Below are 16,558 nucleotides of genomic sequence, written 5' to 3'. Positions count from 1 at the left end.
CGCCGGCGGGGAGAGCAGACGTCTGTGGCCGAGCTCCCGCTTGGGAGACAGCCGCAGGCCACGACCGGCCTGCTGACTTACCAGGCCTGCCGAGCCTACCTCTCGCCCGGTACCCTGAGGAGAACTGGCCAAGCCTGCCCCGTGCCAGCTACCCTAAGGAGGACTGGCCAAGCCTGCCGCGTGCCAGCTACCCCGAGGAGGAGCCGAACCTGCCCCGTGCCAGCTACCCTGAGGACAACTGGCCAAGCCTGCCCCGTGCCAGCTACCCCGAGGACGAGCCGAGCCTGCCCCGTGCCAGCTATCCCGAGGAGGAGCCGAGCCTATCCTGCGCTACCTACCCAGAGGAACCGATGCTGGTGGAGAGCACCGAGGACACTAGGACGGCCCAGGTACCATACAAGGGAGAGTGTGGAAGTAGCCCGGGGGCAGCCGACCCCAGTCTGGCTGCTGCACTGCCAGAGCCGATGTCAGTGTGTTGCGGCCAGGATCCCCACTGACAGCAGCGAGTTTCCGTCGCTGCTAGGGCCCCGGGCTGGGACGCAGTGGAGTGGGAGGGCCTGCGTCCCCCCTGCCACCCACTCCTTGGGTGGCAGACTCCCCCTTTTCCCCTGGCCTAGAGAGGCTGGGACCCGTCAAACTGACCCAGCCCCTGCTTAAAGGCCTGGGTTTTTGACAGACTATTTGCTTGCTGCCCCGCCCTGACCTAGGGCCTGGGCTGCTACAAACTGACCCAGCCCCTGCTTAAAGGCCTGGGTTTCTGACAGACTATTTGCTTGCTGCCCCGCCCTGACCTAGGGCCTGGGCTGCTATAGACTTTGCCTCAGCCCTTGCTTCAGGGCCTGGGTTCTGACCTCTTGGCTCAGCCCCTGCTTAGGGGCCTGAGCCCCTAACTGTGTGCCTGCTGTCCCAGACTGCCGCCGGACCAGAGCAAGGCGGTGGGATACCCCACAGCCCCGCTGAGGGCCGAACCTCGGCCCAAAACAACTACAGTGACTTACTGATTAGGCTAGTGCAAATTCCTCCACAAATCCCCTTATTGCACTAAACTGTCCCTCCTTCCCTAGGAAAAACAGAGGGTTCACAGCCATCGGGAGATGGTGAGATTCCTGACCTAGTACATTTGACTATTAACCGGTTATGCATGAAAGAGTGAAATCACTACAAAGCAAACAAAAAGGGAGATAAACCCAGGTGCCCGTGTGCACCAGACATTCAAGGTCACACGCATCTATAGTCCCATTGCTGGCATGTTACTTGCCTATCCTACAAGAAAACGTTAGCCCAACAAAAAGAAAATGTGAGATGTTGTCCGAGAATGAGAGGAGGCTGTCACAGGAAAGGTTAACAACTCCACAAAGGTTATTTGTGATGTCCTAATGCAGGACAAGGAACCCAAGGTTGTGTACAAGTGAAAGAGAGAATGTGGGAATGGATAAGCATCCATGTTCTTTGGTTTGTGCCATCTCTCCCTCTCTTTTCCATCCCCTCCAGGTTTGCTGCTGTCTATTAAATTGTGGTGGGGATTCAACTGTATCAAAAGAACCAGCATAAAGATTATTTTCTGGGTATGGATGCAAGGAATTCTCCAAACGTAGTAATAGCTTGCATTATATACAGTCTCCAAACGTAGTAATAGCTTGCATTATATACAGTCTCCCATCAATGGCCTCATCTTCAGAGATGGATAAGTATCATTAGCCCTATTTACAGAGGGAGAGATGGCACATTCAGAGTCTGAGCTTTATCAGCTAAGCCACATGGTTAACTACAGGGTGAGCTATCCTAGCACTCTGGTTCTCTTCCCCTCACCACAGCACAGCAGTAACACTGGACCCACCCTCCTCCCGAAACACACAAATATGTTGACTAAGACATGGGAAGCCCCCACTGCACCCTAGGCACCATGGTTCTTTAGGTTACCAGCAGGTGTCGGAGAGTCTCCACACATTTTGTCTGCTTACCACTCAGCTGCGGCGGTGGGTACAGGTGGTAGGTGCTGTAGATATCATTGGACATCTGGAGCTTCAACCTTGTGTGTTTCTTCAGCAGATCGGAGATGCTTTCCTCCTGGAAGGGAGTCTTCTCCAGGATCACTACAGCATCCTTTGCATCGCCAGAGGCTCCATTCACCTAGAGTTAGCGGTCAAGATCAGCCTGCATACATCAAATTTATCTTAGCTCAGCACTTATATACCCCCCATCACTGCAGTAGCCACGCAGCTTCCTAGCATTAGCCGCTTCCCATCAACGGGATGGAGAGCTCACCTGCTAACAACCAGCAGCATACTTGCCTCTGGCCACTTAACCTGCACGGTTGTAGATACTGTTCTTCACTCTGAAGAGGATGTGAGGGCTATGTAAGGGAGAGAAGTGGAGGCTGTGACAGACTGGCAATACCCTGTAATATGCTGATTGAACTTTATTGGATTAAGTTAAATCTTACTGATTTAAAGTTAATACCTTTGGGGTACATTGTATTGGAAATGCAAATGTTTATGTACTAGTGAGAGATTGAATGGCACTTCTTTAGCAAGAAGATAACATGAATGCAATCTCTGAAAGGCACAGGGAAGTCAAAGATCTTTTTGGTACTACATGTGTGATGTGAATTTCCTTAGGAAATGCCATGAGGTGAGGCGAATGCAAATTCTCCCTCTCCCAAGCCACCCTTTGGAGATACGCTCTGTATACTAACTACCTGCTTCTGGAAACTCCAGGTCAAAGACCCCTGATCTGTACAAAAGGGTGGACTGAACTTGTCATGGGTGTGCTGAAGCTGTGAAATGAACTGTAACCCCAAGGACTCACCTAGGGTGTGGGGGTAGAGAGGAGAATTTATCCCACCATAACCCAAGTGAGAATTGGGATGAACTCTGGTAAGCTTATTAGCATGTGTGTAGGTTCTTTTATTGTTCTTTTATCTGGTTTCTCTAACACTTTTAACCTTAAGAATAGTGTAGGCCTGCTTAGAAAACTCTGTGTGGTAACCTGTAACTGTAGCAATCACTCTGTTATCAGTCTCTGAAGAGAAAGCAAGCAGATGTGCTTGGACTGCCTGCCTCTGCTGCGCATAACACAGAGAAGGCAGGGAACTGTGCTGCCTGGGAATACCTCGGTCTGAAGGGAGAGACACATGGGTCTCCACCCAAGACAGGCAACAGCTGGGGACTGGAAGCCCGAGAGAGGGTGCCATGGCTGGACCACTGAAAGGAAGCGCCGGTGCAGTCGCCCTGAACTGTGACAGAGTCATCAGATGCATCAGCAGCTAACACACAAAACAGATGCACAAATACTCACCGACTGAGTGCTCGAGGGAGCAGGCGTTTTTCAAAGAATGTTTGCCCTGGGCAACTAAGGGAATACGCCATCCAGCTTCCTTTTAAGTCTTCCGTTTGTTATGTGAATTTGGGGCTGAGTAAGGAAGTTCTGTCACAGGTGGTGGGTGGTACGGCTGTCTCAGCCTGTTAGCAGATGTTGGAACCCCACAGAGAGATGCTGACTGTTTTCTACTGACTCGTGATATCCTTGATTCCATTCCATATATAAAGGAGGTGGAAGTGGGTTGCTGGGTAGAAGGATATAGGGTCTGGGACAGAGACCCCTTTGAAGAAACAGCCAAACCAGAGAGGGGGGAAAGGCCTGGGGTGAAACTTGTATTGTATTATCAGTTACTTTGTTAATAAAGCCACATCCCAGGAAGGCGGTGAGTTTGACCTTACAGACTTTGTCTGGAGCAGAGTGGGAATACCACCTGCTTTATGTACCATTTCAGCAATCATGGGATCCCCAGAAAACTCAGGCCTTTACCACATCCCATCCAAGAATTTAAGATGGGTGTGAGCTGTGTAGTTCAGGTGATGGGATGCGATGGTTAGACCCAGCTCTTGCCACACTTCTGCTTTGTTCCTGGTTATGCAGTAATTAGGTACAGGCCCAAATTCCTGTATCATCACTTTGAGAGATGGCACAGATTTATTCAGAGGTGTTGTGTCAGGTGAGGTAAGTTGCAGAACAGCAAGCAAGTCTAAACTGGGGTAATTTACATGCCAAGGGACGAGAAGAGAGGGATGTAATAAGAAGGGCAAACCAATAGGAGGATGCAAGAAGCATTAAGCTAAAGTCCTTCACTTTCCCAGACTTAAGACACCTTAACTCACACCCTCAGAATGTAAATTATTCTAAGGCTACGTCTTCACTACGGGGGGGGGGGGGGGTCGATTTAAGATACGCAAATTCAGCTATGCGAATAGCGTAGCTGAATTCGACGTATCGCAGCCGACTTACCCCGCTGTAAGGACGGTGGCAAAATCGACCTCCGTGGCTTCCCGTCGACGGCGCTTACTCCCACCTCGCTGGTGGAGTAAGAGCGTCGATTCGGGGATCGACTGTCGCATCCCGACGAGACGCGATAATTCGATCCCCGAGAGGTCGATTTCTACCTGCCGATTCAGGCGGGTAGTGTAGACCTAGCCTAACTCACACACCCTTACAATGTCTAATTTGACCCATGTACACCTACTGCCTGAATTTGGCCCATGGAACCTAATAAACTCTAGTCCTCTCTTCTAAAGGATTTATTCATCCAACATTAACATGCTGCTTTGAAATTATGAGACACTTTGCAATTTCCTGACACTTCTTCATCTGCCTCAGTTCTCTCAAAGGTGGATTTACTGCAGACAATAAGGACTAACCCAATAGTATACCAAGCTTATATACTGAGCTACAGTCAGACCTTTTCTGGCTGCTGTATGGCTGTAAAAGTTGAATTAAAAGAGTACTTACAAATTTCCCATTTTATGGCCCCTGAGTGGCAAGTCCATCCGTCTCATTTACAGCGTTTGAGTTACCAGCTAGTTTGCAATTCAATTTCACTTTAAACATGAAAAACTGATCTTCAGGCCAAAAGCAATAGATATGCTAATAAGAAAAATAATCTAAGGCTTTAGATAGGTTTCCGATGCTTTGTTACCGAGACCAATTGCAATCGCCCCACTCCAATATTTGCCTGCTTCACAGCACAGTAAACTGGATTTGGACAGCACCAGACTTAAAAGCAATTGTTGAGCCACTCTAACATGCTTAAACTTATCGTGAAAAGAAGTCTCTCAATGGAAAGACATTTTAATAAGGCTAGTTTAATGGGGCTATTTTTTTAAAACATATTCACCTCCCTCCCTCCACTCAGTTTTGAAGTCTGTCACTAGTCAAAGGCAGAGACTATTCAGGGTATTAAAAAGCGAAAGCTTGTTTGAAGGTTTGGGGCCAGGTCTTCTGGATTTTGCCAGATGGAATCTCAGGCATGTCCCTAGCTGGCTTTATACCACTGGGAGTATGTGGATCTGAATGATCAAGTAGCACATGGCTTGCTTATATAGATCTGAGCAGCTTGGGGCTTTGCACTTCTCAGTCCCAGGTGTGACTCCAGCCTGGGTTGGAAGGGAAGGCTGTTTAGTGACAAAGCTGGGGGTCGGTTGTGTGTGGGGGAATCAACATCTCATAGGCAAATTCCCCACCACAAAAGCCAACTCAACTGGGGTTGTAGGGTTCAGACGCTGGGGTTCAAATGGCTCATGAAGACTGAACTCCTCTTGTGATCCCATGGGAGATTCCCTTCAGGTAAGGGGCGGGGGAGACAAACTGGGCCAGCTGGGACAGTAACTATGGAAGCTAACACCGCTCTTGCCTGTACTGAACATATTGTGGGTGGATGGACTTTACAGCTGTCAATCCAGCATCATTTACTAGTACTGAATTCACTCATCAATCCAGCATCGTTTACTAGTACTGAATTCACTCATCAATCCAGCATCATTTACTAGTACTGAATTCACTCATCAATCCAGCATCGTTTACTAGTACTGAATTCACTTAGGAAAAAAGAGACCTGAGGAACTAACCAAATGCAACCCAAGCAACAGTCAATTTCCACTAACAAAAGTGAATGGGAGAGTGCGGACCTAACGGGGCAAGTAATGCTATAGATTTCAGGACTGGGGGACACAATTAGGTTCAAGCAGTGACTTGCAAGTGTCAGGATGGTGGGAATTCCTGAGCAGAAGGACACAGAGGAAAGGAAGAGTTTCCCACCGTGGTTCGGAGAGGGGCTGGGTAATTTGTGTCTCCCTTTCTATGTCCAACATTGCTTAGAGAGGATCATGTAACACTCCATAGTAGTTGGAAGTGGGCAACACCTAGCCACAAAGAGCACGATCCTGCTGACTGTCTGCTGAAGAAAACCATTTCACCTGGCTTGCAGCCATATTCTAGTAGGTTTCATCGGGCTTTTCAGGGTGTTATAAAGCTAGAGCTTGTTTGAAGATTTGGGGCCAGGTCTTCTGGATTTTGCCAGATGGAATCTTACAGCCACCTCGTAAGGAACAAACCTGTTGTATGTATTATTGTCCTCCTTGGGTAAACCTCACAAAGGCCCGTAAATTACCTGTGACAACAAGAGGTGGCTGCTTTTGAAAGCATTACCCCTTGTTTACATAGTACCCACCATCTAGTGAGTTACATAATTGTCGTAGACACTGACTCCAGTATTACTCTCCATTCTTTTCTCACTGCTGTACTCAAGGATCTCTCTCTATATTCTAGACATCTGTCAGCGGGTGGCATTCCTCCACTGCTCCAAAACAAAAGCCATACATGCTGCACAGGTACAACACACACACACACACACACACACACACACACACACACGGTTGGATTTAACAACAAACCTAACAACATAAAAGCCTCAGCCCAAGTTTGCTTCCAGGCTTGGCTGTTCCCAAGGGTCCTTTAGAACTTCTCATCCCTACATCCCACTGCCCAAAGGGCCTTTTCCACCTCCCTTAAAGCCAGGGTGGAATTAACAAGCTACACCTGGCCCGGGGAGTCAGCAGGAATCAGTCAGCACTTCCTTGCAGGCTTCAAACACCTACTAATAGGGTGGGGCAATGGAAGAGCTCTGCCACCCTGTTACAGCATCCTGGGCGTTTATTTAACACCTCCTGCCTTGAACGTGCATAAGAGAAGCTAAAACTGTTTCCGCTTCTTCTTGATCAATTCCGACTCTTTGCCTGTCTCTAATTTCACATTCAGAGTACGGTAGAGTTGCCCCAAATTAACAATTTGTAAATAATAATAAAACTCCCCTTTGGGGGCAGTTTTCCTTACCCTGCACTTGTGCCGAAGACTAGGAGTTTTAAAGGGCTTTGGGGGAGAATTAAAGCAAGAATGAGAAGGATTGACATGACCTTCCTGCTGCCCTAGCACGATCTCCTTTGAATCTAGCACAATGCAGCGGCAGGAAGGATGGCCTCAGAGGACTCACAAATGGGAGATTGCTTTTTGGCTGGCACTTTTGAAAACTTGTTTTTCTTCAGGGTTCAGTTACTCTGTAAAGAAATTACAAAAGAGGCAGCCAAGGGACTGTGGTAGGGGATCTGTATTCCGCTCTTTTGTATTGTTCAGTACTGGAATTAGTTACGTTGGAGTCTGCTCATGCTGAAAATCATAAGCATCATCTCAGCAGAACCTAGGTTTCAGACAGACTTCACACAGAAATATTTACTATATGCAGAGAAGAGAGTGAGTGAGTGAGTGAGTGAGTGAGTGAGTGAGTGAGTGAGTGAGTGAGTGAGTGAGTGTGTGTGTGTGTGGCCATTTTACAAAATACTTAAACTCCAGACCAACGACAGCTCTAGGTCAAATCAGCACTGATGTGAAGGGTGGTATCAATGGAAGAAACAGCATATCTAGCACCAACTTGACATTCAGTAGGTATGGAAAAGAAGGGTAGCATACATACTGAAGGGATGCAAAGCAGAAACAACACTAGGATGGAATACGAAAAAGCAGCCCCTCTCTTACCCACTAACTGTCCCCAGCACTCCTGGGGCTAGTTTCATTCCTGGTGGTAAGCAGGTGCACAGCTCCATGTGACTTCAATGAGAACTGCACCTGCTCATAGCAGGGCTGAATTTGAATCAGTACGAGTACAATAGATTTCCACACCTAGAGCCCAAATCTGACCTCTCATACCAGTGCCAGGCAGGAGTAACTCCACTGAGGACAATAGGGTCACAAAGATATAAAAGATATACAGATTCTGTAGTGACCATGCTTAAAAAAAAGTCAGTCTAAAGCCCAATTCATTTCCTCCATACTGCCCTCCCCCAATTTGACTGGACAAACAATGTGCTTCCTCCTATGATGACGACTCTCTCGGTACCATGTGATTTGAGGAAAGGTGGATGATCTAGTGGTTAGATCACAGGATTGGGACTCAAAACTCCTGGGGTGCCATGGCCTCCTCACTTCACCCCTCCCCCACCGCACTGCAGTCTGATCATCTGGAAAATGAACAGACCTGCTTCCCCGAGGTGTTATAAAGCTTCCTTAAAGCTTGCAAAACACTTTGTGATTCTTGGGCGAAATGGCCACTTATAATTATTACTGCTGAGGCAAGGAGTCCCCAGTCCAACTAATCCACTCACACAGCTAGTGAGAATGTTACAACCAAAATGATTGCCATTTCCTCTTTCTGCCCAAGTCAGTCCAAATTCTTTTCCAAGCTCAAACCAGGCACACACAGCAGTAATAAATCTTCATGAGAAAACCAGGTTGGTGGAACTTGCTTCTGCTCATGTGTGTTTCAAGCAAGGAGCTGCGGAAATCATGAGATGATGCAGTCCTGCCTCTCCTCAGGCTTCGGAGGCGAATCAGCGCCCATGCTGACTATCTTGCTCATTAAAACACAGAACCAGAGGTGCTTTCCTCATATGGTTTGAAGCTCACGCCACTTTTATTTTTATTTATTTATTTTTTTAAAGTTATTTGCTCCGTGCTTCTTACATTCCAGGGATTTACTGGGCATGACAGAAGGATTTGATTTACTTGGATAATTTTAATAATGGAAATTGGATTTAGATCTCCTTTAAAAAAAAAAAAGAGAGAGAGAGAGACACCCTCACTCAGAGCACAGAAGGAATGCAATTCCAGCACGTCACTGCCAAGCAGAGAACTGAGAAGAGGGCTGGAAAAAATATTAACAGGCACTGCAGGCATCAGCTATGGCAAATTGTAACCCAGTGAAAAATCTACAGCGTCACAACATAAAAGTGCAAAAGACCCATTAGTTCATCCAGTCCATCTGACCTGGGGACAAAGGCAAGATTGTACCCTGCAAAATATTTTTAAGTCTTTTCTCCAGCCTATTTTTAACAGCCTAGGCAATGTGGCTCCTACCACTTCCCTTGGGTGATTATGTACAGTGGAGTCGCATCATACGCGCATTTAACTTACGCAAATTCAACTATACGCGCGCAATGAGTGTATGCCCCGGAGTGAGCGTGAGATGGGAGACATGAATCTGCTGTTCCCTCAGTCGGTCTCAGTTCCTGCGTGCCTCTCATAGTGTGAGCATCTCGCCACGCTGAGTGTGATTCTAGTGTTTAAAGGTACGTATTTTTTGTACAACATGGCCCCTAAACGCAAGCCAACTACTTCATCTGGTGCTCAACCGAAGAAACAGCGATCTGTTCCAACGCTGGAGGAAAATTTGGCTGTGTTGGACTTATTGAGAGACAGTATGTCGGTCTACAACATGGCATGTAAATATGGCCACAACGAATCTAGCATTTGTGCCATCAAGATTCGAGAGAGAGAAATTCGTCAAGCTGTGGCATCAAGTGCTCCAATAACTGCTAAGGTGACAAGCCAGGTGCGTGATAAGACTTTAGTGAAGACTGAAAAGGCATTAAACTTATGGCTGGAAGACATGAACCGTAAACGTGTGCCTATCGATGGCAACACGGTGCGAGAAAAGGCTCTTAGCCTCTACGCGTTGTTCAAACCTCCCGCCAAAGAGGGACGGCCTTCTGATGAGAAGGAATTCAAAGCCAGCCAAGGTTGGCTTAACAGTTTTAGGAACCGCTTCAACCTCAAAAACGTGCAGACTACTGGTGAAGGGGGGGGGGGAGGGCGGGTGCCATTATATATGCATTACTCATTTTATCCCTTGGGAAACAGAGTGGGAGGAAACCAAGCTGTGTCCCCTACAAACACCCATAATACTTTTAAAGTGACACTACAATTCATTTTATATTCACTGATTTACGGTTTATTACTATGTCAACAGCACACAAACCATACACTGATTCCTTTCTCCAGAGGGAGCAGAAGACATCAAAACCCACCCAACACAAATGAAGCAAGGAGAAAAGAACATGATTTCTCTTCCTCAGCTGAAGTAACTATGTCAGTACAAAAGAGGGTTAGAGACAAAGATAAAAACAGCTTAAAAATGAACTGCAAAGTGGAAAGAGTCATTTGTGCCTTTTATGAAGTCTAAAGTATGCTCTTGCTTCTAAGAATTAGCATTTCTCCCCTCCACCCATCATTGCGGGGGTCTCAACTAAGATTACAGCACTTGTGATGTCACTGTTCAGAGGCTGCAAAACTCTTGCCTAAGGCCATGTCTACACTACAGCGACTACACCAGCAGTGCTGAAGCTGTGCCGCCATAGTGCAGACGCTTCCTACACCGAAGAAAGTGATTTTTCCTTCAATGTAGTTACTCCACCTCTTTGAGAGGCAGTAGCGAGCTTGACAGAAGAATTCTTCTATCAACCTAGCTGTGTCTAAACTGGGGATAGGTCAACCTAACCATGGCATTCTGGGCATGAAATTTGTCACAGTCCTGAGTGACGTAGCTAAGTTGATCTATCTTTTAAGTGTACACCAGGCCTTAGTCTTCCGGCAAGCAAAGGGAAGCAAGATCCTGATATTTCACATGTACCAAACAAGGAGGGAAATGGATTTTTTAAAGAAACTCAGGGCAGTTTTTAACCACCAAGTGCCGGGGCTGGGCGAAGGAGCCAAGTCTCCCAGCTGTCCAGGTGTAACTAGCAGGTGCTAGTGTTTCCCTGGGGAAAACAGGCTTCCAAGAAGGTTGGGGATGGGAAGGGTGGTTGGAAGAGCCCAAGTGACCCCACGAACAGGCAAGAGAAAGTAGGGAGTCTACAAGAGCCAGAGACTTGGGGCCCTTTCCCCAGGGCATGGCAGGGCAAGCAATGGGGGGCCCTGCCATGGGAGGTGCCCCGCCCCATCTGTCCCTCCCCTGGACAGAGGGTAAAAAGAAGGAACAGGGACTTTATCAGGAAAGATTGTGGGCCAGGACAACCACCCCATGGACATGCCCCCCCCAACCCGCATCCTTGGGTCAGAGCAATGCCCCCCCTTCACCAATTCCCCCCCCGGGTCAGAGCGATGGCACCCGCCCCCCCCCTTCACCAATCCCCCCCACGGGTCAGAGCGATGGCACCCGCCCCCCCTTCACCTATCCCCTCGCCGGGGTCAGAGTGATGGCACCCGCCCCCCTCCACCAATCTCCTCCCCCCGGGTCAGAGCAATGGCACCCGCCCCCCTTCACCAATCCCCCGCACAGGTCAGAGCGATGGCACCCGCCCCCCTTCACCAATCTCCCCCGGGTCAGAGCAATGGCACCCGCCCCCCTTCACCTATCCCCCCCAGGTCAGAGCGATGGCACCCGCCCCCCTTCACCTATCCCCTTCCCCAGGTCAGAGCGATGGCACCCACCCCCCCTTCACCTATCCCCCCCAGGTCAGAGCGATGGCACCCGCCCCCCTTCACCTATCCCCTTCCCCAGGTCAGAGCGATGGCACCCGCCCCCCTTCACCTATCCCCTTCCCCAGGTCAGAGCGATGGCACCCGCCCCCCTTCACCTATCCCCTTCCCCAGGTCAGAGTGATGGCACCCGCCCCATTCACCTATCCCCTTCCCCAGGTCAGAGTGATGGCACCCGCCCCCCTTCACCTATCCCCTTCCCCAGGTCAGAGTGATGGCACCCGCCCCATTCACCTATCCCCTTCCCCAGGTCAGAGCGATGGCACCCGCCCCCCTTCACCTATCCCCTTCCCCAGGTCAGAGCGATGGCACCCGCCCCCTTTCACCTATCCCCTTCCCCAGGTCAGAGTGATGGCACCCGCCCCATTCACCTATCCCCTTCCCCAGGTCAGAGTGATGGCACCCGCCCCCCTTCACCTATCCCCTCCCCGGGGTCAGACGATGGCACCCGCCCCCCTTCACCAATCTCCCCCCCTCCGGGTCAGAGCAATGGCACCCGCCCCCCTTCACCAATACCCCCCAGGTTAGAGTGGTACCGCCCCCGATCAGAGTAGTACCGCCCCCTCCGTCACCAACCCCCTCCCCCCGATCAGAGTAGTACCGCCCCCATTCCCTCTCTCCCCGAGGCCAGAGTGGTACAGCCCATTCCCCCCTTACCTGCCCGTGCAGGAAAATGGCCTTGTCCCGCGCAGACTCCCTGAGCACCCTGCGTACGCAGAGCTCGGCCAAGGGGAATGAGCCGCCACCGCCTCCCGGAGGCTCGGCCGACTCCTCCGCTCCCTCACGCTTCCTCTTCGCGCCGGTGGGCTCCGCCATCACTGTGACTGCTGAGGGAGTGCGCATGCGCCGCGACCAGAGTGGGTAGAGGCGAGAGGACTCAGCCCTCTAGACCCCCCCCCCCCGCAGAGGGCTCCCCCTGCTGGGCTGGGGCTGCTACTGGAGGGAACCACTGGGAAATGGGGTGGGGTGGGGTGGGGGGGGGGGGTTGGATGGACGCTTCCATTCACTGGAAGACGTAACGATCAAGACAACGTGGAGGGGCAGGTGGCTGCACAGGGCACCCACCCGTGCGTGGCCTGCAGGGGCCAGGGCAACAGGGCCCAGAAGCCCAGCCTAGGGTGACCAGACAGCAAGTGTGAAAAATCGGGACGGGGGAGTGGGGGGTAATAGGTGCCTATGTAAGACAAAGCCCCAAATATCGGGACGGTCCCTATAAAATCAGGACATTTGGTCACCCTAGCCGAGCCCCACCCTCGGGTGCAGGAAGCCACTGCCCCGCCTGGGTTTTGGGTGGGGAACATTTCCCAAAAATACAAGTTCGCCCAAAAGCCAAGCAGCACTTGTGACCATCTCTCTTGTTTCACCCATATCTCCACCCAGCCAGGGGTTTGCTCCAACCAGCAAATAAGTGTTTTTGTTCAATTCTACCGGTCTGCATGGCACATGTACACGTGCCCTGGACTTCAGTAAGCATTGGGACATTTCAGTGTTTCAAATGCACGGCGAGGCAGTGTACATTGTAAAGCAAACCATTAAGTGCTGGTTCAGGGGTCGGCAACATTTGGCACACGGCTTGCCAGGGTAAGCACCCTGGCGGCCGGGCCAGTTTATTTACCTGCTGACGCGGCAGGTTCGGCCGATCGCGGCCCCCACTGGCTGCGGTTCGCCGGACCGGGCCAATGGGGGTGGCGGGAAGCCGCGGCCAGCACATCCCTCGCCCGCGCCGCTTCCCGCCGCTCCCATTGGCCCGGTATGGTGAACCCGGCAAGTGGGGTCCGCGATCGGCCGAACCTGCCGCGTCAGCAGGTAAATAAACTGGTCCGGCCCGCCAGGGTGCTTACCCTGGCGAGTCGCGTGCCAAACGCTGCCGACCCCTGTGCTGGTTGGATTAAAAACGTGGGCTGTTGGATGTCACCAAGGCCCAAAGATGAGAGCCCCTGTCTTAAGCAACACCCCCTAGAAAGTCTCACTCTTTGGCCTCGAATCTCTCTCAGGGGGCTGTAAATCTCACTCTTACGGACAGCCCACCCTTGGAATCTCTGGGCGTCTTTGGTCACAGAAGATAAGGGCAGCCCAAGTAAGGTGGCAATTAACGTGCCCGGTCCAGGGGCGGCAGGTTGGTATAATTTTTGGTGGTGCCCAGAATGGGTCCAAGTCCGCCCCCCCCCCGCCTAAGGCTCTGGGAGGAAGTTTGGGTGCGGGAGGGGTGCGGGCTCTGGGAGGGAGTTTGGGTGCAGGAGGGGGCTTGGTGTGCTGGGTGCGGGCTCTGGGAGGGGGTTTGGGTGCTGGGTGCAGGCTCTCGGCTGGGACAGAGGGTTGGGGTGCAGGGTGTGGGGCTGGCCATGAGGAGTTTAGGGTGCAGCAGGCAGGCTGCCCTGGGGCTGGAGCGGGGGGGCAGAGAGGACTCCCCCCAACCCTCTCCTCGCTGGCAGCAGCGAGCTGGAGGGAGGGGGGCCCCCTGGCTCGACACTCACACAAGCCCCCCCAGGCTGCTGCTCAGGAAGTCCAGCCAGGATAAGCCCCCCTGGAATCAACTCAGTCACCTGCCAGGGGGAGGGGGGAGTGGGCTGCCATGTGCCTCCTCCCCTCCTCCCTCCGCAGGCACAGCAGCCACTTCAGCCTGCCCCCGGAGCGCAGCACAGAGAACTGCGGCCAATGGGAGCTGCAGGGGTGATGCCTGCAGGCAGGGGCAGTGCGCACAGCGCCTGGCCGCCCCTGAGCCTAGGAGCTGCTGCCGGACATGCTGGCCGCTTCCGAGAGCCACCCGACCGGAGGTAAGCGCCGCTTGGCCAGAGCCTGGACCCTGAACCCCCTCCCACACCCAAAACTCCCTCCCAGAGCCTGCACCCTGAACTACCTCCTGTACCCTAATCCCCTGCCCTGCGCCCCCTCCCCTCTGCCCGAGGCTCAGCCTGGAGCCCCCATCCACACTCCAAACCACTCACCCCCAGCCCAGAGCCTGCACTCCCTCCCGCACCCCAACCCCCTGCCCCAGCCCAGTGAAAGTGAGCGAGCGACGGAGGGAGGGGGGCTGGAGTGAGCGGGGAAGTGGGGCCCAGAGCAGGGGCAGGGCAGGGGCGTGGCAAGGGTATTTGGCTTTGTGCAATTAGACAGTTGACAACCCTATACTTGGACTTTCCAAGTATTGCTGAACACCTTCCACTTCCAGTGACTATGGAGGTGCCAGTCACATGTCTATAGTTAAGGCTGAGCTGTGCACTTGAAACAGAGGTTTAACCTCTTCGAGATGTGTGAAAAAAATACTGCGTAGCCTCAACATTACAGCACTTTAGGAGTTCAGAATGAATCTTCAAGAAAATCTGTTAATTATTTTAAGAGTCAGGTTTTTAAAAAATGGGTTCTGTAAAAAAAAAAAAAAAAAAAGCAAGCAAGCACCCAGTGCTAGAGTCTTTTGGTCTCTGGATCTTAACAGAGTAACATGGACTCTTCAAAAAGAACAGGAGTATTTGTGGCACCTTAGAGACTAACAAATTTTCAGACTTTCCTAGGCTACAACTCAGCCAGCAAAATACCAGGCACATGCTACGAGCTGTGATTCTGCATCTAGGCTAGGAAAATGGTCAAGTTTAGCTTGGGGTTAGCTAGAGTATTAGCTAAGCCTAAACTAAAAACTCAGCCACTTTTCCTATACAAGACAAAGGCAGAGACTAAACAATCCCCAACTCCTCTCCCAAGGCGGAGTCTTTCCTGGTCTGAGCTGGGGGGGGTGGAAGAGGGGCAGGTGGAAAGCAGAGAGGAAGAACAAGAAATACAGCTTACAACCTGGGCAGTGGCTAACCAGTTCAGTGAGCTGTCAGCTTAGGCCCTTTCACCAGCATTAGATCTACCCATTAAAAAAAAAAAAGAAAAAGAAGAAGCGTGAGAGGAGATTTGATAAAAATAACACTTTTCTGCATTCATTTGTACACACATTTAAATTACAATTGTAAAAATCAAAACTAAAACTGACGTTACACTCAAAATACCAAAGACCAGCCTATGTGTAGCTCCTCTTCATACGAGTTCCAAAAGGGGAAACTTCATGTCAGTTTATACTCCTTGACATAGGCTCTGAGTTTTCTTTTTCCCCCAGGGGGTGCTCCACTGTCCCGCCCCAAGGCCCTGCCCCTCCCCAAGGCCCTGCCCTCGCTCCGCCTCTTCCTGCCCTGCTCTGCCCCTCCCTGAGGCCCCACCTGCCTGCTGCTCTCCGCCCTTCCCCAAGCGCCTCACCCAACTGATCAGTGGCTGCTACCCAAACAGCTGTGGAGTATATATAATGGAGTCGGTGCCTATGCTCCTTGGGGCTTGGAGGAATTTAACATAGGCAAGAGTGCGTATTGTAACGGCTCCAAACTGGCTTTTGGAAGGTCATTAGAGATTTAGCTGCCTATCAGCTTCCTGAAAGGAAGAAACCTAAACTAGACTCCCTACTCCCCAAATGAGAAGTGGGTAAACTCCATTTACCTGTGTTTACCCTCAATTACTTGGAGTCACCAACGCTCAAGCTCCAGATTCTAGCCAAGTCCCCTGCACTGTACAGTACAACATGGAACAAGCCTCACGCTTCTTCCAAGTCTTTAGCACCAGAAGCCACACGTAAGCCTCACTCTCCATTGGTGTTAGACCAATGTTGCTTGTCCTCTCGGCAGTGCCTGGTATTAGCGTTCATGGTGGGGAGCAGCCTGACACGAGAGAAATGCTTCCGTTCAGAAGCCCTCGTGAGAGTTGGTTCCCATTTGTAATTCTACAGGTGCTTTGTGCATCGGGGAACTTGGCTGTAGACCACCTGGAATCTGCTCTCCACTGAGATCAAATGAGGCAGCTCCAGAGACTTTGGAAACAGCAGTGTGGATTCTCGTTCCATTTCCCTTCGGCCGGGATCTGCTTTCTCGAGGTGCTTCTTTCCCCTGCAGGACTCCAG

General features: G+C 51.1%; 1 protein-coding gene across 1 annotated transcript in view; it reads right to left on the bottom strand.

Moving 5' to 3' along the window:
* The window catches only part of DCPS (decapping enzyme, scavenger), a 55,229-nt gene extending 42,749 nt beyond the window's left edge, over nucleotides 1–12,480 (bottom strand). The window contains exons 1-2 of the mRNA XM_065417169.1: nucleotides 12,295–12,480; nucleotides 1,962–2,130 (exon numbers count right to left, since the gene is read on the bottom strand). Of these exons, the coding sequence (XP_065273241.1) occupies nucleotides 1,962–2,130; nucleotides 12,295–12,480 (355 nt within the window). The remainder of the gene's footprint in view (nucleotides 1–1,961; nucleotides 2,131–12,294) is intronic.
* Between the last annotated feature and the right edge of the window lie 4,078 nt (nucleotides 12,481–16,558).

This window comes from Emys orbicularis, chromosome 15, assembly GCF_028017835.1.
Source record: "Emys orbicularis isolate rEmyOrb1 chromosome 15, rEmyOrb1.hap1, whole genome shotgun sequence".
In the NCBI taxonomy this organism is placed as follows: Eukaryota; Metazoa; Chordata; order Testudines; family Emydidae; genus Emys; species Emys orbicularis.
The sequence above is the reverse complement of the archived record's forward strand: the minus strand, read 5'-3'. Positions and strand labels throughout refer to the sequence as shown.